Here is a 23,712-nt window from a genome sequence, read left to right as displayed (position 1 = left end):
ACCTTGCAATGAGAGATGAGACAGGCATCCAGTTGTTCTGGTCCTAAATCAAACCAAAGAGGAAAGAGAGGGACTTGATTTACGCATCTAAATACACTCACAGAGGAGAAAATACATGGTAGCCAAAAGCTCATTAATTGGGGAGAGAAAAGCATGACAGCAATCAATGGCTGGCAGCTGAAGGCAGACACACTGGAAATAAGGCATAAATATTTAACTGATGGGAGCGATTAATCATGGGAAGAACCAGTGAGCAGCAGAGGTGGGTTCGAACACTTCTTTGCCTTTCACATCACGACTCCTTGCCTTGTGGAAGCTTCTCCTGTATCCCCCAGCAAGAGAGGCTGGATTGAACCCACCCCAGGCCCTGATTAGTTGATTTGATCAGATGGTGTGTTTGTCTTTAATCATGGTTGAGCCAGGGAAAGAAGTCTTTCTTGTGCAATGCCAGCTCTTTCTGAGAAACTCCCTTGAAATCCCTGCAGGCCCTTTGCAGGTAGTTCACTTTGCTTTCTTTTTCGGTTCCCAGTGTTCACAGCCTCACAGACCTGTGGTGAAAGGGCAAGGGGATGGTGCTTGGTGGCTCTTCTCCATGTTCAGCAGAATAGACTGAGATTCAAGAACAACAAATCTTGGTGAGCATCCCTGCATGCTGTGGCTGCTGGGGGAAGGAGCTGGTCCATGACGTGTTGCCCACCCATGGACAAGAGGGTCCCCAGCTTGGCATCAGTGGGATTGGGAGAAGAAGATAAAGGTCATGTGGTTGTTGCTGGTCCCATCTCCTCCCCTTCACCTTTCCTTTACAATAGTGTCTCTTTTCCTGCAGCTGTTCTCTTCCTTTCTCTTTATGATGGGATAGATGCTCTTGGTGGCCATCACTCTGGTTGGGTTTTCTCTGTCTCTCCCCCAAAGCTGTCATGTTCCTGTTGAGATGGAGCCTGAGCTTAAGGCCAGGCTGTTTTTCCCCACCTGCAGCCTGTGTCTGACTGAACACACACATAACCTGCTACATGTCCTCTGTGGGTGATGTTCCTCTTCCATCCTGGGTGTCAGCACCTCTTGGGTTGAGGCAGGAGGAACACAGTGAGATGCTGAGCTATAGAGGGTATGTGCGTGGCTTAGTAGCCTGCATGCTGACCTGGTGCACATCAGGAGCAGAGCTGCAGCATCCCTGAGCCCTCCAGAGCCACTGTACTGTGAGCAACTGATGTCTGTGAACCACTTCTCCTCTTCCCCTTGCAGAGACTTGACAGAGCCAAGCAGGACAATGCACAACACGTGGGAAGGTCCTTTCTGAAGATGATGAATGGAAGGCAAAAAAGCCCATGAGAAGAATGGCAAGGTAAGGGCAGGCTTTGCATGATAGGAGCAGGAACCTTGGTGCTCGCAGGAAAGTCCTTGGGCATGGCAGAGTTGGTTGAGGTGGCCATGTGAATACCAAAGGCATTCATCATAGCTCTGAAGAATAAATACAGACAGCACCGGCCAGGGGAAATGACAGGTTTTGGTGTGGTGAGGCACAGCATGTGAGGAGGTGGAGGATACCTGATGGAGATCCTGCTGGGAGGCAGTCGCAGGCTTTTGGATAATTACCTTGGAGTCGTTAGCAGAGGTGTCACTGAACGCTGAAGAGACTCTCTGGGAAGCCTGGACCTGCCTCCATAGCTGCAGGCACGTGTCCTCCAGTGACACAGCCAGGGAATGGGGCTGCCTGTAGTGAGGAGGGGGCTTGGCCAGGCTGGGGAAGTCCAGGAGCTGGTGTCCCACTGACCTGCAGGAAGATGTGCCCAAATCATTAATGCCTTTGCAGGATGGTCCACAGGCAGCTGGTTCCAACTGGAGCATCCCTGCTCTCACAGCAGGACCAAACAGGATGGCACATTGCCACTGTCCTCTCTTTAGCCTCCTTGGAGGTGCCCACCATGGCCAGTGTGGCTGGATGCAGGGAGAGCCAATCTGGTTAGCCTCTTATCATGTCCATTGCAGTCCCCAGGGGGATTAAGACCCTGGGTTATGCTGTCTTCAGGAGAAGGTTGTGATGTCCCATGTGACCTGGGCTGATGCCTGTTGAAATCACATCCGTCTTGCTCCAGAGGCTGAAAGATGGGGTGACCAGGCTGGGAGTTTCTCCTGATCCAGGCTTCTTATATTTTCCCCTTGAAACACCTTTGCCCCTGCACTTTCTAGAAGCTGTGTTTCATAGAAAGAGCAGGAAAATAGCTAAGCTATAAATAACATATTCAAAACCAGGTGAAGGCCTGCGAGAAGCAAGGATGGTGTCCCCATCTGTGATGTGGGCTTGGAGAATGTTAAAAGATTTCCCACCAACAGATGTTAAAAGGTTTCTGTCTGTGCTGGAGGTAGTTCAGGGCAGAGCAGATTAAACCCATGAACTAAAAACAGTGATTTGATGACAAAGTGTTATCTTTTGCATCCTCGATGGCAAGGTCTCATAGGGACACGAGGTAGTTTTACTTTTGGCCAATGTTAATGAGGGCTGGTGGGGCCCTACTAAGAGCCTGAGGAAATTGCTCTTGAACCTGATTCTCTGCCAGTGCCCTGACCTGTTCCCCAGGTCGGGTCTGTCCCAGGGATCCCAGGAGATGTCACACAGCAGACACCAAGGGATGTCCCCAGCAGGAACACCACCTCTGGGCTCAGCTGGAGGAGGAGCAGCAACCTCAAGTGAGCCATAGCTCTAACCCCATTCCTGCTTCAATTTCCCCAGTTGCAAGGTGGAAGCACAAAGAGTCTTCCCCAAACCCAGTTTGTTGCAGTGAAGATCTTGGGGGCAATGCTTGGCTGGTGAGATACTTGGCTGGCTTAGCAGTAGAGGTGGGACTGCAAGCTCTAGGCAAGCAGTTGGACTTGATGATCTCAAAGGTCTCTCCCAGCAGTTCTCAACAGTTCTATGGTTCTGTGGTTCTAAACCACAAGACACTAAGCTCTGCTTTCCAGGTTGATGGCTAAGCCAAGTCTCAGTAAGCCAGGCAGCAACGATGTGCTGGGGCTGCCAGATCCCCTTCCTGCCCCACAGTACCTGGACAGTCACTTTTGGAGCCAGTGGGTTGGGAAGAAGGACAAACCTCATTGTTTTCACAGTCCTGGTGGGCAGAAAGGGATGACTTAGGGTGTAGCACCACTATAGCACTGCACAGTTCCCAAGAATGTCCTGCAGCCTTAATGCTTGCTGGTGCCTCAGTTTCCCCATCTGCAGCCTCTGGTCCTGGGATGGGGAGCTGCACACCCTGCAGAAATCTTCCGTGCACAGCAGTGATGTTGTTTCTGGGTTAGAAGGTGACCTCTTCCATTAGCACCAGGGACACTTTTTCTTCCTGAATTATATGGTGGTTTGGAGGCTTTCCAGGGCCAATATCGTTCTGCCTGATAGTGCTGGGCTTGCTCTGGTGGTGAGAACCTGCCTGGGATCTGCAGGGCCGCGGATGCAGAAAGCTGCTGACACCCTGTGTCTTCCTGGCTGTGCACAGCTGGATCATGCCAACAGCTGCGTCCAAGCACTGCGAGAGCTGCTGATGGAACATTTTGGGTCATCTGTGTATGTACGAAGTCTCTCACCAGGCCTTTTCCCTATTCGTGTTGTAAACCTGGAGGGGAGGGAAATCCCCATCCTGCCCATGTCAGCAGTGCTCAACTTCTCCTTCTGGCCCTTTCCCGGCAGGGGTTGGTGGTGCAGCCAGTGGCATTATCAGCACCGTGCAAGCCCTGGGCACTTGTGCATCCAGGATGTGATTTCAAGGCTGGCCCCAGATGTTGTCAGTGACATTGAGCAGGACCAGTAGCTACCTAACAGGACCACTAAGTGCCTAATGGGACCACTACCTACCTAACAGGATCACTATATACCCAAAGCCAGGAGAGCATCAGGATTTCCATCCCATCCCTGGGGACTGAGGTGCACTGGCAGCTGTCTCACATCCATGACCACCTCTCCTCTGGTGGTTGCCCACCCAGCACAGCCATGCCCTGGCTGACATGACAAGGGCAGCCTTGTCAGCGATGCCACCACGTGCTTTAACGTCCTCCACAAACCAACAGCAGCCAAGAGATTTGCCAGAGTCAGGACGTTTTTAGCAGGGCTAATTAAAGCCTGTTTGCACCCCGCGCCTCTCGGCGAGCAAAAGCATTTAGCGCTGACTTCAGAGTGAATTTGCTCTTCAGCTTTCTGTTTCACCTCTAAAAAAAAAAAAAAAAAAAAAGAGATTGCTCCATAAACTCATTAGTGAAAGTAACTCCTGATGCCTTGGCTCCTGACCAGGATGGGCCCCGCCAAGCCCTGCTGGGCTCTGCTCTCCTCCTGCTGCATTTCACTTGGGAAAGAGGGACCTCTTAGTACACAGAGTGGAGAAATTTGGGGCTGCTCTAGACTACGTTCCCAGGGACAAAACCTTCCCCAGGGAGCAATGCTGGTGCCAAGGAGCCCAGCTGAGCTGGGCCACTGACGTTTTGGGTTGCACAATGAAAATGGTCCTCCCTTGGTGCTGTCCTTTCCCACCTTGGAGGTGACAGTGGCTCCTTCCTGGTTCCTGCTCAGCACAGCTGGCCTCCAAACCACTGACCTTCTCCTTTTTATTTCTCTTCCCTACCCAGCTGTGCCTCATGACGACCGCACGCACAATGTTTTATGGATCCTCCTCCACCATGGCTCCACCATCCAAGAACCGTCTGAAGCGCCAGAGCCGGATTCTATCCCAAGTCTTGTACCGGACACTGAGCTACAAGGATCGGAGCTCAGCCTCTGCTTCCCCAGCAGCCGGCGAGGATGACCCAGCTGAGCTCTCCACCCAGCTCTCGGCCCCCGGTGTTCTGAAGATCTTTGGAGGCAACATCTGTGCAGGCACCAACTACAAGAGCGTGCTGGCGACGGGCAGCTCGGGTGCGCGGGAGCTGGTGAAGGAAGCCCTGGAGCGTTATGGACTGAGCCAGCTCAGCGCCGGGCAGTACGCCCTGTGCGACGTCATCGGCAGGTTTGAGGGCCCTGAGAAGAGGTGGCAGACGGAGGGGCTGAGGGTCTTGGGTGACCACGAGAAGCCACTGCTCATCCAGGACCTTTGGAAACCCAGAGAGGGCTTCTCGCGGCGGCTGGAGCTGCGCAAGAGGGCAGAGGTGGAGGAGCTGGCAGCCAAAGATGTGGACACCACTACCGCAGGTCAGAGCCGGATGTGGCGCAGGGAGTGTGTCCAGGGAGCGTGTCCAGGGAGCTGCCAGCTCCCCAGGCTGCTGTGGGAGATGCACCCCACACCAGCAGCTTTTGCAGGTCTTTTGGGCATGGGGAGGGGGGTGCTAGTGGGAGGGTAGCCACAGTTTAGTTGCAAGGCTTCTGGGTAGAGTTGGCACTCAGCCCTTTCCTGCATCACTTTGGTACCTGGAGTCTCAAATATTTCTCCCAGCCAGTCTTAAGTGTCCATACCAAATCCCCAGTTACAGCTGGGCAGCAGGAAGCAAGACCATCAGCACTGCCTACTCTTCTCATCACTGTGAGGCAGCATCATGGTGTCCCACCCCTCAGCAAAGCTTTGTGCCTGGCAGAGTGCTGCCCCACTCCCCTGCACCCCCATCTCCCTGAGGGCATCCCCCAGGCCAGACACCTCAGGCAAATTAGCAGGAACAATTAAGTGAAATGAGAAGCTAATGAAGAGAGAGCAAAGTAGGGCAGGAGAGCTCCCTCAAAGGTGTCTGACGGCCCAGTGTATTATGAGGAACCAGCAGGTTAATAGGTGACCCCAGTGCAGAGTAGTAAAGTTTTCTTTCTCCCACCTTCAGATAAAAGCCCCACAAGAATGAGGGCAAAAAGTTTTAAAAATCAGATTTTTAAATATATGATGGGCTTGGTGGGTCTTACCTGCTGCTGGAGGAGTCTGGGTCAGGCTCTGGAGGTGTTATCTAGGAGACTTTGCTGGGATGAGCTCTGGGAGGTTCCCCACACCTGTAGGAAAGGGCTGTGATTGTCAGAATAACCTCATCATGATGCAGGTGCTCAGCAAACAAGAGCCAAGGTTCCCCTTCCACCAGCAAAGGAATGAGTCACCAGTCGGGGCAAGGCTCCTTTCCCACCCACTCTAACGAGGGCTCATTGTGAAGGAAACCAGCCATGGGCACTCTGGGGGAGAGCAGACACAACTGGGGTCCCAACAACTGTGATTTGCAATTGTGACCTTGCCTGAGTGCCCCAAAATCTGAGTGTTGAGTTTGTAGATTTGTTGGGGTATATGCAGGTCCCCATCAGTGCAGGGAGTCAGGAATGGCCTCACCTCCTGCCTTGAACTGGGAGGGATGGAGCAACAATGGAAAACAGCCCTCAGCCCTTATGTTAATGCCGTGCAGGGTGGGTCCATGGGCACCTGATGGCAAGACAGGGCCCCCTCCATCCCTTGCTATGCCCAGTTCTTGCGTCCAAGGCGAGGATGCTACACGATCAGTCCCAGGGTGCTGCACGTGTGATGCAGAGGGAGGGAAATGGGCTTGGAAAGGATTTGCAAAGGTAGATGATCTGCTCTTCTCTGTGGCTCTTTCTCCAGCTGGGATCAGAGAGCCGTAAGCACTTTGGGAAAGCGGTGACTAAAAACAGCTTCTTTTGAACAGAGGAAAGGGCAAGAGCCAAGTCTAATGGTTATAGCACACAGTGGAGGGACACGTGGCAGCTCCCTGCCTGAGCCCAAGGTCACAGCAGCTCTCAGATGCAAATACTCTCTCTTGGATGCAGGAAGCAACATTCCCACCCATTACCTGGGTCCTGGGTGGACTGAGGGAGCAGCAGGCTTCATGCTGGCCTGAGCCTGGCACCCTTCAGTCATTTCCGATGGAGAACCAGTTCCTGATGGGGTTGCATGCCCTGGACCTGGAAATCAGCCCATTATGCTTTCAGTGTAGATATCACTTCATTTGTTTCAGCACTTCTGGGTGGGGTGGTGGAAATTCTCCATTTTTTAACCTTTGGGCATTTTCCACAGCTGACTAAGCTCTTCCGAGACAGAAAACCTACACCCACGTTTGTTTAGGCTGCCTGCTCTGCAGACTAGACAGCCCTTATTTGTCTTACCTGTTAAAATCTCACCCCTGCAGCCCTTTCCTTCAGTGGTACCAGGGCCTCTGTCACCCTGTGCTGGTGGCACTGCTTGAAGGGATGCTGCAAGACTGGGTCCATGATTTCCCACCCCATCTGCAAGCTGCTGGGGATGGATAGGAGTGATGCAGCACATCTAGAAGAGACATCTGCTTCCCCCTCACCCAGCACCCAGAAAAGACATGAAACACCTGGTGTGATGGGCATTGAGTGCCCTCCACTGGCTTCACCCTTGTCATCAGCCTTGAGCTGGCAGAGGTCCCCTTGCCAAGCATCAGCTGCCTGCCAGGGTTGTGAGGCGCTGGTGTGGAAAATGCAGCATCTGTGCGACAAAAATAAAGAGACTTTGGGCTTATGGCTCCCTGGAAAGGAAAAAAAAAAAACAATCAAACAAAATTCAGGGATGCTGCAAAGCACAATCACCAGGGAAATACCTCCAGTACCTTTCCCCATGCACAGCAGGAAAGGAGCAGTATGACTGGGGTCACTGGTGTCAAGCAGGCTGGTGCTTTGCTGCCCACCCTGCTGCTGAGCTGGTGACTGAGGGAAAGGCTCCACACCCATCTGTGACCTGATAGCAAATTGCTTTGGAGTTTTATCTGCGCAGTTACCCATTATCCTAATTAGTTTATTATCTGCTTCCTGCTGAGGAGGAAGGTGCTCTCTCCACATGCCACCAATTAGCAGCACAGGTAAGATCATCTCTGCAGTAAGGAGGCTGATGTCCTCTCTCACTGTTACTCCCAGCCCTGCTACTTTTGGGGAGCAACCACGCAGAGGTTAGGGAGCATCTGGGGAAAGCACCCAGAAACTGGAGGGGTGCCTCTGCGTGTGTGTGTGCTGTGACAGAGGTACAGCACTTGGAATCTTTTTGGCATTCATCTTCCCAACCAGCCCCATTTTACACTCTGTCCTGAGCTTGCTGGGTCTTTCCTGGAGGCTGAATCTTGTGCACAAGTTAAGAAACATAGGAGTTAAGCTTATTATACTAAAAGATACTCTGGCAGGTACTCCTGAGGATCTGGCTTTGATATGCCTCAGCATGACTGCAGCCATAGAGGGCTCCCTGCAGGGTCTGCAGAGCAGTTACATTAGGAAGGACTAGCCCTATGTTAGCCCCTCCTGGGTAAATTCAAAGTAGTTCTTCTTTCCTGGGGCCACTGGAGTTATTTATTGTTTATCTCCCAGCCAGAAAAAGGGAATCTTTTTCTTAGACTGAGAAAATGGGGGATCCCAGCCAAGATCTCCAGCACCACAACCAGCAAGTTTCCCATGGGAAGGCAGGACAGATTTAGAGGCAGCAGCTTGGTGGGGTCCTGTGGGTGCTGTCCAGAGGGGTGCACAGTGCCCTTGCTTAGGGTTCCCAGCTCTCCCTAAGGGACAGGGCATGGTCCCATCATAGAATTGTAGAATGATTTGAGTTGGAAGGGACCTTAAAGCTCACCCAGTTCCAACGGGGGGTTGGAACTGCCCCATGGGCAGAGACACCTGCCACTAGCCCAGGTTGCTCAAGGCCCCATCCGACCTGGCCTTGAACACTTCCAGGGAGGGGGCATCCACAACTTCCCTGGGCAACCTATCCCAGTGTCTCACCATTCCCCGTTTCTAGTCTCGCCCCATTCCCATCTGCGCTGCCATGTGGCTTCAGCAGCTGCCAGCTCTGGCTGCACTGTGCTGGAGGTGCCTGGGCAGTGTTTTGAGTGGGATAACTTGCATGCACTGGGGAGGAGGAAACACTACCAGGGGACTGAAAAAATCCTAACCCAGTTTGTGGAGAGACTTTGTTATGCTCAGGAAAAGAGCTGTGTTTATCTTTCCAGTGCAGCTCTGGGGTTAGCAGGGAGCCTGTGACAGGAGCTCTATCAGCAGTAGAAAAAGCAGATTTTTTTTTTTTTTTTTCCTACACAAAATAAATACAGAAGCTTCCTTTCCCTTAGATAAGGGAGCACTGATGGCATGTCTCTCTGGGCAATGGGACCCCAGTCCCAGCAGCTCCTGCTCCATCCCAGTGCAATGAGCTCCAGCAATAGCTGCTTCCCGGGATCCAAACCCTCTCCTTCTCCACTCCCATGGGTTGGGCTGAGATCTGCATTGTCCCAGCTGCCCTTCATCCCTTTGGCTCATTTCCCTGCTGTGGGTTGGGGATGAGGCTCCTGAAGAGGGCCAAGGCCTTCTGCTGAGAGGTTTGGGGTTGTCCTTTGCCATTCACAGTGTCTCAGCCTAGGCAGAATTGTTGCACCCCCCAGATTTTCCATCTGTGGGGCACAGGCATTCTGTGCTGTGCCACTGGCCATGACGGGAGCGTGAGCAGGACCCATTGCCTTTTTAAGGAGGATGCAATAACACTGAACTGCTTGGGGTGGCTTGGCCATGCCTTGCCCTAATCCCAAGGCATGTAAACAGCAGGGGCTATTTTCTCCCTCTCCCACCCTCCTCTCCATCCCGGTCTCTTTCGTTTTCCCAGCAAAGGAGTGCTCCATTTAAAACGAACAAACAAACAAAAAAGTTGTATTTCAGAACTGGCAGCCCATTCCTCACCAAATAAGGCAGAAGACATTTTTGTTTGGGTCTGAACTTGTGAGTGTCCCTTTAAGCAGCCCTGGGCACTAGGCTCTCTGCTGTCACCAAATCCCGCTGGCTGTCCCCAGATCCCGCCGGCCGAAGCCTACTCGCTGCTCGGCCGAGCTGTGCCGTGAGCAGGGCTCTGGCATCCTGCTGCACCGACCTTGCTGCAGTGCTGCTCCCACAGGCAAAGCCTTTAGGGCTTTCTTCCTTCTCTTCATCCTCCCTGAATGCCAGCGACCTGCTCCCAGGAGGCTGCCCACCCGAGGTATGAGCATCTTCCACCAGACCCACAACTTCTGATCTCTCCTGCAGAACTTGAGCCACACTTGCAGCATGAAGGGACCCCCCAGGGAAGAGGATGCCACAGGAGTGCCTGCTTTTGCAGCTTGGCCGGGCCTATTCGCTCACTCCAGCTCTCCCATCTGTCTTGCAGGCAGCACTGCCTGAACTGATGCTTGGGAGAAGTTAATTACAGCTTGCTCTTGCTGCAGGCAGGCTCCACTGCAGCTCCCAGCTCCCAGCTCCCATGCCTGGCTGGTGTTTGATGGGGACCAGAGGGAAACCCTCCCTGCAGCTCCTGTTTCCTGCTAGCCACCGAGTACTGAAGCAGCATCCAGGCTTTTTTTTTTTTTTTTTTTTTTTTTTTGGCAAAGATTGAGTTAAATTAGTTTTTAGCAGAGATTTCCTCCTGCCCCTTCTAGACCCGGTAGTGTGGCTGTGGTGGGTGGGGGATGCTGGGGATGCTGAGTCTGGCCCGGCTGCCCCCACAGTCAATGGGCTTGGGGGACAGGGAGGGCTGGCGGCACCCCCCTTTTTCTTGGTGGTGTCATTGGGGCAGAAAACTCTCCACCTTGGTGTCCTGCTGTCACCCTTCGGGGAGGGCAAAGGACCGGGAGACATCGGTCCACGCAGGGTGCGTGGTCCTGGGGAAGCTGCAGCATCCCTCCAGACGTAGGGTGCTGCGGCTGCGAGGGGTCCCGGGGTTTGGGGGGCGGGGGGCGCCGAATGCTGCTCTCACCCCACCCCCCAATTCTCCGCAGGCATCAACGCCCAAGCGCGGAAGCTGCAGCGGCACCGGGCGCGGGGGGCCCGGCGGCCACCGGCGGGGGCTGAGCGGCGCGGCTCCCCCCCAGCCCCGGCCCTGCGGCGCAGTCTCAGCGAGACCAGCCTGGGCAACCCGGTTCGGCGAGGTGGGACCGGGAACGGGGAGCGTCTCCAGCGGCACTGCTCCACCCTGCCCGGCAGCCCGGCGGCGCGGAGCGGCGGCAGCATGCGGTACTCCCTCTACCAGTCCCCGCACCTCCTGCTCTTGCAGGGCTACAGCCAGCAGCATGTAAGCACCGCGCCTGCTCACCCCCCACGGCACCCCCCGGCACCCCTCTGCTTTCCTTCCACCACTCCCAAATTCCCGGGAAGGGGGGGGCTGCTTGCATGGCCGGAGCTGCTGGGGTAGGAGGGGGTGGTGGTGGGCGGCTGGTGTGGAAGGAGCATCCTTTAGAAAATGAGTGGTGCCAGCTTGGGACTTAGCAGCCTTTTTCCCAAGTCTGTCCCCCGAACCTGTCCTCAAGCCCAGGGGGCTGCAGAGGCTCCCGGGCAAAGCCACAGAGGGGCACAGGGAAACATCCGGATGAATGCAGGAAAAGCCCCCGGAGCAGCACCCCTCCCCTGGCAGAAGGGACGCCCGGTTTTGCAGGTGATGGCTGAGCTGCCCCATCCCTTATCTGGCTACTTCGTTAGTGGCAAATGCTAATGAGAAGCAGCAAGGAGACAGCGCGTCTGGGAGTCCCTGCTCCCCAGTGCTGGAGGCACTTGGAGAACTGGAAAGGACTGGGATGGCCCTTGAAGTTAATGGTTACTTTGTCCCCGTTGAGCATCTGGCTCTTCCAATCTGTCTGGCAGGGTGACACTGGCACTGCAGCCCTCACCCTTCTGCAGCCCTCACCCTTCTGCAGCCATCCAGTACAGCTGGGGAAACTGAGGCACGGGGTGGTTACATGAGCTGCCTTGGGGGAGTGTGGGTAGGCTGGGCAACAAGACTGGGGTCCCACCATTGTCACCCAGGCAGGAGAATGCAGACATTGCTGTGGTCTAGGGAGATAGGGAGAGAAAATGAGCAGGAAAAGCATCTGCGGTAAGTAAGGGGTGTCGGGGGGAGAGGTGGAGGGAAGGCTCCTTCTGCCCAAAGCAGCCGTGTTTACTGCATGCCCAAAGTTATTGTGCACCCAAAGCTGGGAGCGCTGCTTTGTCGCTTGGCAGCGAGGAAAATCAAGAGGGAGCAACGTGGCTCTGCTGTGCAAAGGTGCAGCTGGAGGGTGGGTGGCCGGGGGACAGTGAGATACTGCAGCACCCACTGCACTGCAGGGAGGGAGGTCCCTCTTTCCCTCTGCCCCTTGGTTCATGCTGAGTCTCCCCGCTTGGCAGGACAGCTTGGTTTACCTGCTGAACCGTGAGCAGCACACGGTGGGCCAGAGGACGCAGGCCAGCAAGCCCAGCATCAGCCTGTCAGCCCCTGACATTCTGCCCCTGCACTGCACCATCAGGAAGCTCCGACCTTCCCGGCACCGCTCGGAGGAGAAGCTGGTGCTGGAGCCCATCGCTGGTGCTGCCATCTCCGTCAACTTTGCCAAGGTGGCCCGGACGGTGGTGCTGCGGCACGGGGACCTCCTCTCCCTCGGCCTTTACTACTTGCTCCTCTACAAGGATCCCATGAAGGCGCAGCCGCTGCCGGCGCAGACCCTGCTGAGGCTGCGAGCCCTGCACCCTGCTGTCCCCGAGGGCCCCGCTGTCTGCAGGGCGTGTGGCAGCCTGATGAAGGAGAGGGACCCTGCCGCCAAAAAGCGGGGGCCCTCCAGCGGCCCCAGGCCGCCTCGCAGAAAGCTGTTGCTGGAGTTTGATCCAGCAGCAGAGGACGTACTCCTGCAGCGCATCATGACCCTAATCGAGCCAGGAGGAGATGACCACAAACTGACACCTGCCTTCCTGCTCTGCCTCTGCATCCAGCACTCAGCCACCAGCTTTGAGCCCGGAGACTTTGGGCAGCTGGTGCTCAAAGTGGCCAAAATGATCCAGAGGACAGTGTGGGTCAGTTGGTGGTGGGCTGGGGGGCAGTGGTGGTGTGGGTGTATTGCTGGATGCCCCTGTGGGAACTTCCCTCAGCCTGGCTCCCAGCAGCAGTGAGTGCTGGCTGGGGTGATGCTTGTACTGCCCCATCCCTGCTGGCTTACATTTTGCTTTCCCCTTCTCTCCCTGCCCAGGAGCGGACACGGGAGCTGGCCGAAAAGCAGTCCCAGCAGTAAGTGCAACATGCCACCCTTCCCCCCTGTTTTGGCCCAAACCAGGGAGACTTCAGCTCAGATCTTCCTCCATGAGTGAGGAGCATCCATATCTGGCTAAATCCAACCTCCCAACCTGCTGGCATGGCTGCATGCTGAGTTCCTTTGCTCAGTCCCACATGTTTGGCTCTCTGGTCTGTGCTTGCATGGCTCCTGCTTGGGAATATGTGAAACTGTAACAGCAGCCATGCTCAGGACCTGCAGCAGCTCTGGGGTCTTCTCCAGTCCAAGACCTGGTTAAGACTTTATCATCCCCAAGGGATGTAGTGGGGATGGTCCTGGTGTGGGCTCCCAGCCGGCCCACACTGAAGACTCACCTGTGGAGTGGGGATGGGACTGGTCATGCATGTGTGAATCCAAGGATGGTCGTAGAGGGTGTTCAAGGGTGGGGAGCAGCACTATGGGGCCATCACAGAGGTGCAGGGGACCTGGCTTCCCAGCCCTTTACAAAATCCAGGCTCCAAAGCAGCATCTGGAGAAACAGTTGGTGCTTGCTGTGGACAAGCTCTTTAGGACAAGCTCTGAGGATAATTCCCAGGCCTCTCCTACAGCAGGAAAAAGCAGTTCAGCAGTTGAGAAACTTCCCAGATGCTTTTTATTTATTTTGTTTTATTTTTTAATAGCTCAGTGCAGGCAGACTGGGTTTAACCATCCAGAGCTGGCAGGAGCAGCACATACTTCTTCGGGACAGCTGCTCTTCAGCCATGAGTACTTACTGCAATTCAGCTGGCTAGGGGGAGTCTCACCCTAAAGTGGCACCCCACAAAGGACAGGTGGCCTTTTGCCATCCCACAGAGCAGGAACCACCAGGTTTTTGCCTGTAAAGGATTTTCCCAAGGGTAGTGCTTAGTTGAAGGGTGAAGAGATGCAAAAGCTCTCTGGCCTCACCCCAGGATGGCTATTTTCTCCCCAAAAGCTGAGTAGTGCAGTTATAACTCCTGCTGTGTCTCCCCAGCCAGGACCCTGCCACCCTGTCTCGCTTCACCATCACAGACCTTCTCCCAGATCTGCAGCACATCCTCTTCTGGATGGCCAATGCCATCGAGGTCCTCTACTTCATCCAGCAGAAATCACCCACCTACATCCAGAGCATGGAGGAGGAGCTGGACGTCAGAGGTAGGGCTGGGTGCAGCTCCCTGCTTGTTTCTCAAGCCAGAGCGACTTTGCTCTGCTAATCCCCAGGCACAAGCTGGGGTCAGTGCCCCTGAGATGCTCCTTGAAACACCCCCCCCCCCCCAGCCCCCATAATCCTCACCAGCAGGGACATCTGTGTGCTGCAGGCTGGGCTAATCTGTGCAGAAGGAGCAGCCTCATGTCCTGCCATGCTGCTGCTTGGCTTTGGGGACAGGTTTGTTGAGTTGTCTTTAGGTTGTGCTTGGGTTGTGTTTGCAGCCAAGCCTCCCCTTTCCACCATGGCATCTTGTGGGTAATGCCTTGGGGGTGGCTTTTGGCCTGCCTCCATCTGGCTGCAGAGCTGGGGCTTGGGTTTGCAGCCAGCCCTGCAGAGCTGCTCACTGGTGAGCCCATGTTAATGCCAGCAAAAACCAAAGAGCTCAGCAAAGAAACAAAGGGTATTAAATTGGCCTCAGAAACCTTCTGGTTGATGCAGCAAATGAAAATGTCCACAGGCCAGACAGGCACAAGGAGGGCTGCAGCAGACGCCACCTTGCTGTGCTGCCAGGGGTGCTGTGAGCTGTGGGAGATGACCGGTGGGTGGTCTGGGATGAGAGGAGCCTCTTTGCTCCTGCTGGGGGGGATGCCAAAGTGGTGATGCCAATCCAGGAGCACTAATAACCCTCACTCAGGGGATGGTGTCCAGCTCTGGCATCCTCAGGACAGGAAAGATGCGGAGCTGTTAGAGCTGGTCCAGAGGAGGTCACAAAAATGATGCAAGAGCTGGAACCCCTCTGCTGTGAGACCAGGCAGAGAGCTGGAGTTGTTCAGCCTAGCGAAGAGAAGGCTCCAGGGAGACCTTCTGGTGGCCTTTCAGTACTTAAAGGGACTGATAATGAAGATGGGGACAGACTGTTCAGCAGGGCCTGTCATGACAAGGCAAGGGTTTAAACTGAAAGAGGGACATCCAGACTAGGGAAAAGGAAGATATTTTATACACTAAGGGTGGGGAGACACTGGCCCAGGTTGCCAGGTAGATGCCCCATCCTTGGAACCATCTCAGGTCAGGTCGTTTGGGGCTCTGAATAACCTACTGTAGTTGCAGATGTCCCTGCTGACTGCAAGGATTTGGACTAGATGCCCTTGAAAGGTCCCTTCAGACCCATACCAGTCTATAGTTCTATGATTCTATCCTGTGATTTGGGGAGCAGTGAATTTGGCTCACCTTGCTGTGCAGGCTTACTCCTCCCTCTCCTCTCCTCTCCACCCCATAGGCTCCAAGGAGTCTCTGTTCTCCTCGACCATCACAGCCAGCGAGGAGGCGATGACAGTGCTGGAGGAGGTGGTCATGTACACCTTCCAGCAGTGCGTCTACTACATCTCCAAGGTAGGTGCTTCCTGGGGAGGGCAGCAGCATCCCACGGGGCCAGCACATGCATCCCCAGCAGCTCTTGGGCTGTGCAGGAGGTTTAAGCTTTCCCTTTGGCATCTGCATCACACGGAGGTGTTTTCCTTCGGGTTGAAGCGCCCTGAGTTTTGGTCGCGGATCAGGAAAAGTATCGAATTACTGCGGCGTGTTTCCCTGCCTGCAGTGCAGCGGCGCAGGGGAGGCGTTTGGGGAGAGCTGCTTGGCTCTGGCCCGTGTGGCAATAATGGTGCAATTCAGGGCACGGTGGAAAGGGGCCCCTGGACCATTGCCGTTGGACCGCGAGGGCCGGGAGCAGGGAACAGAGCAGGCAGTGTGAGGCAGGAGAAAGGCTGCTGTGTGCACTGGCGCTGGCTTGTGGGGACGAAGGGGATGCTCCTGCACGGCTCTGCTGGAGCAGCATCCTCCTCCCCAGCACCCCTACCTTCCCCTCAGCCTCCGGCACAGCTAGGTGTTAGGTGCTGCTTTCCCATTCAAGCAACAGGGAAAGATCATTCCCATTGCTCCTGGTTTTTCTTTCACTCTCGTGTCCAGCTGGTTGGTCACCACCCTGGTTCATCTTTGTAGCTGAACTATCCCACACCACCACCTCCAGCTACTAAAAACAACAGATATGCTCATTCTTCTTCTTTTTCAAATGCTTGTGCAACACCAGAGTGCACAGAGGCAGGGGGTAAGCAGGATCAGCCCCTTGCTGGAGCAGCACCAGCAATCTTTGCTTGGCTTGTGGAGGTGAGGGGGTCAAAAGGGTTTGGCTCATGAATAAAAAGCAACTGAAATCAGTCTGCTGTGAACTTGCTGCTCTCCCTGCAGTGTCTGTACGTGTCCCTCCCTGCCCTGCTGGAGTGTAACCCCTTCCAGAACGAGTGCCGGGAGAGCTGGCGAGCATCCCCCCCCCTGCCCGAGGAGCTCCGCAGGGTTGTGCTCATCTACCAGGCAGCACTGGACCTGCTCCGCCAGTACGAGGTGCACCCAGAGATCACCTCCCAGATGTTTGCTTACCTCTTCTTCTTCTCCAACACTCTGCTCTTCAACCAGCTCCTGGATAAGGGTCAGTCCTCCTCAAACGCCCAGCTTAGACTGGGTAACCCATAGGGGACTGACCCTTAGGGAGACCTTCAATCCATTCCAATGCCACCTTGGCAGGTACAGGAGGGAGGGTGCTTCAAAAGAGGCTGGAGAAGGGCAGGTAGCAGCACTGTTATGGGGAGGCCAAACACAGATCTGGCTGTCTTCAGGGTCCCCACTCCCAGGAGGGGTTTAGCCCTGCTCACCCCATGCAAGGAGCACTGCCCTTTTGAGCCTGAGAATATTTGGAGGGCAGCTCGTGAATAAACTCCAGCCTGCCATGGGACTGAGGTGCTCCATTGCCTGCTGTTAATGCTAGGCCAGGTCCAGCCACCAGCAGGAGTTACATCTATAGGATGATTAGATCATTAACCTGGACTTATTTTGCTGTCCTGTGGCAGCTTTACCTTTTGGCCAGGTGTTGAGCTCAGGATGAGCGACTGGGGACTGAGGGGCTGTTCCCCAACACGTGCTGATGGATGCTTTGCCTCCACAGGCTCCTCTCTTGGCTGTTTCCACTGGTCTCAAGGGGTGAAGCTGCGGACCAGCGTCCGGCTGCTCCTGGAGTGGTTGCGTGGAGCTGGCTTCGAGCAGCTTGCCCAGCAGTTCTTTGCCAAACTTGTTAGTGTGGCCAACCTGCTGGCCATGCCTGGCTCCCAGATGGTCCAGGTGAGGGATGCTCAGCTTGGGTCTCACAGCATCGAGATGGGCACTGGCAGGAGAGGCCTGCTTGCTATTTGAGGGGGTGACATCACTTGCAGTGATGTCTCTTCTGCAACCTCTTGCCAGCTTCCCCTTCCCGGGGTGGTGGGTCTGTGGGCTGGCAGTACTAAGAAGAGGATGCTCAGGCTCACTCCATCTTGCCTGACCCCTCCCTCCCATCATCCTTCCTGTGATCTCCTAGGAGAGAGCAGCTCCTCACCTCTGCCATTTGCCTTGCTGTCTCCCTGCTCAGATGACCTGGCAAGCCCTGCGAGCCGAGTTCCCGGCGCTGAGCCCTGCACAGCTGCATCGGGTGCTGAGCCAGTGCCAGGCGGTCATGGATGTGGGCTGCATCGCAGCGTGGCAGCCTGGCGAGGAGGAGAGCCCAGCCACCTTCCAGCCTGGTGAGCCCCTGGCTTCACACTCAGTGCTCCAGTCATCTGCAGGCTCCCTCCAAAGATCTCATGCAAAAAACAAAGGGCTCCTGTAGTAACGGCAGTGATCAGGAATAACCACAGCCCCGTGATGCTGATACTGCAAAGGATGCAAAGTGCCCTCTGAGGGCTTGGGGGTCTCTCTGTGTTCCCAATTGAAGGATGCTGCTGCCTCACAATTTGTTGTCTCTTGGATCCTGGCTGGGAGACTGCATGTGGCTGAGAGCTGGGAGGCAGCAGCAGGGTGCAGTCCAGACCAGCACTAGCCACCCTCCCTCCACCTTTCAGATGAGACGCTGGAGTCCTTTGACAACCACCCTCCCATCATCCTGCCCAGTGGAGGCTTCAAAGTGGACCTGGAAATGGAGACATTGGATGACAATATCTACCGCCACCTGCTCTACATCCGCCACTTCCTCTGGAGCCTGCAGAGCAAGAGCCCCCATGGCAGCGAGGGGCAGGGCTCAGCACCCCCAAAGGTAGCCTGTTCTAGAAAGAGAGGCTGTTACTCTGTTAGGTGGGCAGGAGGGGCTTGGCTCCCTCTGGAGACCCCTCTGACTCAGTGCCACAGCCTCGCTGCCCTTGCCTGCAGCCTGGAGCTGCAACAATGCCCTCAGGTAGCGCTGAGGGAAGGATTAGTGCTGCTAATCCACCAGCCTGGGAGGTGTGGGAAGGTGAGCTGGAAGGACAGGCTGGTCCCAGCAATCTCATTAGTGGATAGAAGGGAGAAAGCACGGGGGGATGTCTGCAGGCAGCACTCCCCTTCTCTCTGTGCCTTCCCCTGTCCTCCCTGCCCTGCACCCTGCCTGTTCCCCACCTCGTGCAAAGCACTCATTAGCTAATGCCTGTGAAACATGGGGAGGGTGAGATGTGCTGTGGCTGCTAAGCTCAGACACCATTCATCTCCAGCTCACTGGGGAGGACATCCCTCCAGCAGGTGCCCTTCTCCTCTCCTGCCCTGTCCCCATCAGCTGCAGCACCCACAGGCACCACTACTTCCTCCTGTCACCCTGGGGCCACATCAGTCAGCTCTAGGGCCACAGGTGCTCCCTGGGTGTCCCCTTCCAATGAGATCCCTCAGCATGGATGTGACCAAGAGTGCCCTTCTGGCTGGCTGCAAGCATCCCCACCCAGCATGGCCCTGGCCACAGGACTGAGGTGTGGGAGCTCTCCTGGGAAGCCAGGACAAGCCCTGGCAGTGTCTTAATTGCCAAGGCTTTGACTGGAGCCAGCAGCTGTCCTGCCTGCAAAGCAGACAGGGTGCTGGGGTGCAGGTAGGTGTGAAAAGTGCATGCAGGGGGGCCCATAGAGCATTTTTCTCCTTCTTAAGCAAGAGGCATCCATGACAGCAGATATCCTGGAGGTGAGCGAGAACCCAGCTGTCACCCTGGCGATCACTACCACCCAGGAGGACTACTGCTCCTTGGGGGGCTGTGCTGAGACAGAGGGGAGCCCCCCACTCTGCCTGGCCACCAATGGCTGTTCCTGTGAGCACCCCACCAGTGAGCCCCAGCTCCAGGAGAAGCTCAAGCATCTGCAGCTGGGCAAGAGTCCAGCTCCCAAAGCCAGCATGGCACCTACAGACTCCTCCTGCCTGCTAACACCACCAACCACCCCCCTGAACTTGGACTCTGGGAGCCCAGAGTCCCCACAAGGCACTGGCAAGGGACTGCAGGACCCTCGAAGGAATGGGATGAATGGCACCAAAGGCAGCACCCCCGAAGGTACTGAGAAGTGGCACTGCCTTGCTTTAGGAGGCAGGACTGGGGCATGAGGGTGTTTGCTGCTAATCTGCACAGCCTTGCCTGTACACATGGTTCCTGTGGGGACTTGTCAGTACTTGGACAGGGCAGGGGGAAGCAAATGAAGCATCTTACCCACCTCCTGCTCAGGCAGAGAACCAGCCCTGGGGCTATCTGAGGATGGCTCCCATGGGGCCTTAGGGGATAGCTTTCTGTGGGTGGTTGTGAGGCTGGGTTTGGGCAATGCCAGAGCAGTAAGCTGGTCTCTCCACTGCCAGGATGCTCACCGACCCCCTACGACTACCCCACACCAGAGTCTTCCAGCCGCAGCTCTGCCACTGATGACTTCTGCTATGTCTTCGTGGTGGAGCTGGAGAGAGGACCCATTGGGCTGGGGATGGGGCTGATCGACGGCTTGGTGAGTGCTCACCAACCATGGGACAGGGCTGAAAGCTTTTCAGGTAGCTGGAACATGTGGGACATGTTTTAAACCCCAAGAAAAGCCAGTAAAGAAGCTGTCAGCTTCTAGGCTGCTTCTCCTGGGGAAAATGAGGCACAGAGCGATCTGTCAGGAGGAGCAGAGCTCTGGCTCTTTGGATTGCTGTGATGTGCATGCAAAAGCCCTCACAGCTGTCCTGCAGCTGGAGAGAGCAAAGAGGCTGAGCAGTCTAGTGGAAGGAAAATGACTCAGCTGAGGTCTTTCCTCCACCCTTCAGTGGGTGGCAAGGGAAGCAGAGGGGAGCAAGGAGGCTCATGGAGTGCCAGAACCACCCTGCCTGCAAGAGCTCTTGTTGCATAAGGTGATGCTGCAGCCTGGCTTGGTGTGATAGATCATCTCACTGAGTGGCCTTTCATGGCTGTGCATTAGTCACTAGGAAACAATTAGTCCTAGGGTACCCAGCCCCTGGGCAGCTGGGAGCAAAGAGGGCTCATCCCAAGGCAGCTGCAGGCTAATGATGCTTTACTCTTACCTAAATGGAACAAGACAAGATTGCCCTTCCCTCTCCTTTCTGTGTATAAACTGATATAAAACTCAGCCATTAGCCACGCTGTCCCCAGCACCCTTCCCTCATGTTCCCCACTGCCTTCAGGGTCCCACCTGGCATCAGCCTGGGAGCCAGCAGGGAAAGTCACCTGTGCCTGGGTCCCTTTGGAACTGCCAGCCTTGTAAGTCCCCTCTGCCCTGGCTGGTCTCTCAGTACCCTTCCCTCCCACAGCACACTCCCCTCTGCTCCCCGGGGATCTACATCCGCACCCTGATCGAGGACAGCCCCGCGGCCGCCGACGGCAGACTCTCCATTGGGGACCGCATCCTGGCAGTCAACGGCACCAGCCTCATCGGGGCAGACTACCAAAGGTGAGTGGCACCTCCCTGGAGGGCCTGGTTTGGTATCAGCACTATGGGAGTTCCTTCCTGCTCAGCCCAGGTTTTCAGCTGCTTGGCAGCAAAGAGTTGAAAAGAGTCTCCCAAGTGTCCACTGCCCCGGTCTTAGCCGACACTCAGAGGATACTGCACTACAGGCAAGCCACAGAGAGGGGAGAGACTTGTGTGGGACACTGGGAAGAGGGGAAGGCAGCTGTCTGGAGGGGTTGGAAGAGGGATCAAGCTGGAGAGCACATTTGAGAAAGAAATGAGAGCTCTAGAGGTGTGTCTCAGCAAGCAGAGCTGCTCCAGCCCCACCCCAGGTTTCCCCTCAAAGGTAGTGGGATGGGGCAGCTCACACGCTGCCTGTCTGTCTGTACAGGTAAGAGGTTGACCTTCTGGAAAGCAGCTCTGTGGAGAAGACTGGGAGTGCTGGTGGACAAGTTCACCATAAGCCAGCAATGGGCTCTTTTGGCCAAGAAGTCCAATGGCATTCTGGGGGTGCATTAAGCAGGTCAAGAGAGGTTCTCCTCCCCTTCTATTCTGCCTTAGTGAGGCTGCACCTGGAGTATTGTGTTCAGATTTGGGCTCCCTGGTTCAAGAGAGACAGGGAACTACTGGGGAGAGTCCAACAGAGGGCCATGAAGATGATTAGGGGACTGGAGCATCTCTCTTACAAGGAGAAGCTTAGACCTGGGGCTGTTTAGCCTAGAAAAGAGAAGACTGAAAGGGGAATCTTCTCAATGCTGATCAGTATCTAAAGGGTGGGGGTCAAGAGCCTGAGGCTGGGCTCTTTTTGGTCGTGCTCAGTGATAGGACAAGGGGCAACAGGCACAAACCAGAACATAAGAGGTTTCACTTAAGGAGAAATTTCTTTACTTTTAGGATTACAGAACACTAGAATAGGCTGCCCAGAGAGATTGTGGAGTGTCCTTCTCTGGAGACTTTCAAAAGGCACCTGGAAATGTTCCTGTGCAACCTGATCTAGGCAAACCTGCATTAGCAGGGGACTCCAGAGGTTCCTTCCAACCCCTACCATTCTGTGGTTCTGGCTGGGGCAGAGCTCAGCTGCCCATGGGACAGAGAAGCTTAGGGCTTCTTTGCCCTTGTCCTGGCAGCACTTGTGTGCAGACTGGGCTCTCTGTGAAGCTACAGGCAGAAGAGAAACAGACCCTGCTAGTAAGGGGGCACAGAGCAGAGGGTGCACATGCTTGGCAAATGGGGGGTTCTTTGCCAATGCCCATGACTTGCCAGGGTCCTGGGGAACTGCCAGCCTGTGAGAAGCCAGAACTCACCTCTCTTCCTTTTGCTCTCTGCAGTGCAGTGGATCTCATCCGCTCTGGAGGGAAGAAGCTGCGGTTTCTGGTTGCCAAGTCGGACATAGAAATAGCCAAAAAAATCAGTTCCAGCTCCTCTTCCTCCTAGTCCTTGTGGTACAAGAGTCCTTCTGCAGCAGCTTGCAAGTGCAGCTCTGGTCAAGGCTGACCTCGGGGAGCCTGGAGTGCGAAAGGGAAGACCAAGACACCACAACTGCCCTAGTTTTGCTTTTCAACACCCTGCCCCTGTTGCAGTGGATGAAAAGACACATGAGGGTGGTGCACGCTTCTCCCACTGCACCAGCTGGGAGCATCATTCCTGATCTATTGCCTGGTCACCTTTTATCCTGTGGTGTCCTCCTCGGGAGCTTTTCTGATCCTATGTCCCCTCTGGTAGGAGGCATGAAGGGGATGCTTCCCCCGCTGGGACTGCAGGCAGGCTCCTCTGTTCCTACAGGCTGGCAGCCCTGCAGAATCTCTCATGCTGATGGGCAGAAGGCTTGAACACACCTTTTATGTTTATAGATTAGCCTGTGGGGCAGGCCTGGGCTTTGCTGTGGCAGTAGCCACCTGAGGTGCTGGCACATCAGGCTGGAAAATGGTGCTCCGCTCTGGGGGTGAAGTCAGCACCTACAGGCAGGATTCCAAGCAGGATGCATTGCTAGGAGTTAAGTTCCCTGGTGCCATACCCTCAGTCAGGTGCCTTTCTGCTGCTGAGCTGCACTCACACTGCCCTCAGCCCTGCTTCGGGAGGGGAAGCAGCTACAGCAAAGGGCTGACACCACCAGCAGTTCCCTGTGAGTCTTGGGGAGAGCCCCCTTGAAGCAAAGGACGCTGTCACCTTTGCTCATGCAGCAGATTTATTGCTTGGCTCTTGCACCACGATCCTGGCAGAGGGCTCCCAGGACTGACCCAGCAGCTCAGGGCATTCAGAATTTCCCCCACACAGGAGCTGTTGCCCTCTCCAAGGGGCTACAGCCAGGTTAGTGCTTCTGTGCCTGCTCCTGGTCTCTGCAAGCTGGGAATGGTGGGTTTGTGCCACCAGGCACCTGAGCAAGCCTTGGCAATGTGTGGGGCCAGACCCCAGGTGTGGCTGACACTAGCCCAGGCAGATGAAGGACATCTTGGCACTGTGTCCTGGTACTCTCCATACAGCTTTGCAAAGCCATCCCATTTCCTGCCCATCTCGGAGCGTCTCAGAAATGCATGCTGCTGACATGCCCACGGGTGATGACAGGCAGCAGAGGTTCCCTTTGGAAGGTCACTCTTGAATGTCCCAGGAACGGCTCTGCTGGAGTGGCAGCTCCACCATGTGGCTGATGGATCCCATGCACACACGACCTGACTGCCAAGTCCTCCCTGTTTTAGCAACGTGAACGGGATAAACCCGACCTGATTTCCACATATAGACAGATCCAGAGACCTGGTTTAGCTGAACCCTATTAAAAGAGCCTGCTGCAAACCCCTACATCCCCCCCTGCACTTAAACCAGTACAGCCTGGGCTCCAGCAGCAAATCATTCACAAGGCATCTCACAGCAACAGCAAGCTGAGGATTTTGATGCTAAAAA

At 55.3% G+C, this 23,712-nt stretch overlaps 1 protein-coding gene across 1 annotated transcript; it reads left to right on the top strand.

Annotated features, from left to right (window-relative positions):
- The first annotated feature begins 1,306 nt into the window (after positions 1-1,306).
- RADIL (Rap associating with DIL domain) lies at positions 1,307-22,251 on the top strand. Its single transcript, XM_054391192.1, has 15 exons — positions 1,307-1,342; positions 4,609-5,167; positions 10,687-10,979; positions 12,068-12,727; positions 12,901-12,938; positions 13,934-14,094; positions 15,366-15,478; positions 16,331-16,568; positions 17,082-17,254; positions 17,541-17,691; positions 18,010-18,200; positions 19,052-19,445; positions 19,742-19,881; positions 20,681-20,820; positions 22,146-22,251. Exons 1-15 carry the CDS (start codon positions 1,307-1,309, stop codon positions 22,249-22,251), a joined length of 3,393 nt encoding a protein of 1,130 aa, XP_054247167.1.
- Positions 22,252-23,712: the final 1,461 nt, after the last annotated feature.

The sequence above is a fragment of the Indicator indicator genome, chromosome 22 (genome assembly GCF_027791375.1).
Source record: "Indicator indicator isolate 239-I01 chromosome 22, UM_Iind_1.1, whole genome shotgun sequence".
In the NCBI taxonomy this organism is placed as follows: domain Eukaryota; kingdom Metazoa; phylum Chordata; class Aves; order Piciformes; family Indicatoridae; genus Indicator; species Indicator indicator.
Note: the sequence above shows the minus strand (reverse complement) of the source record. Positions and strands in the feature narration are given on the sequence as shown.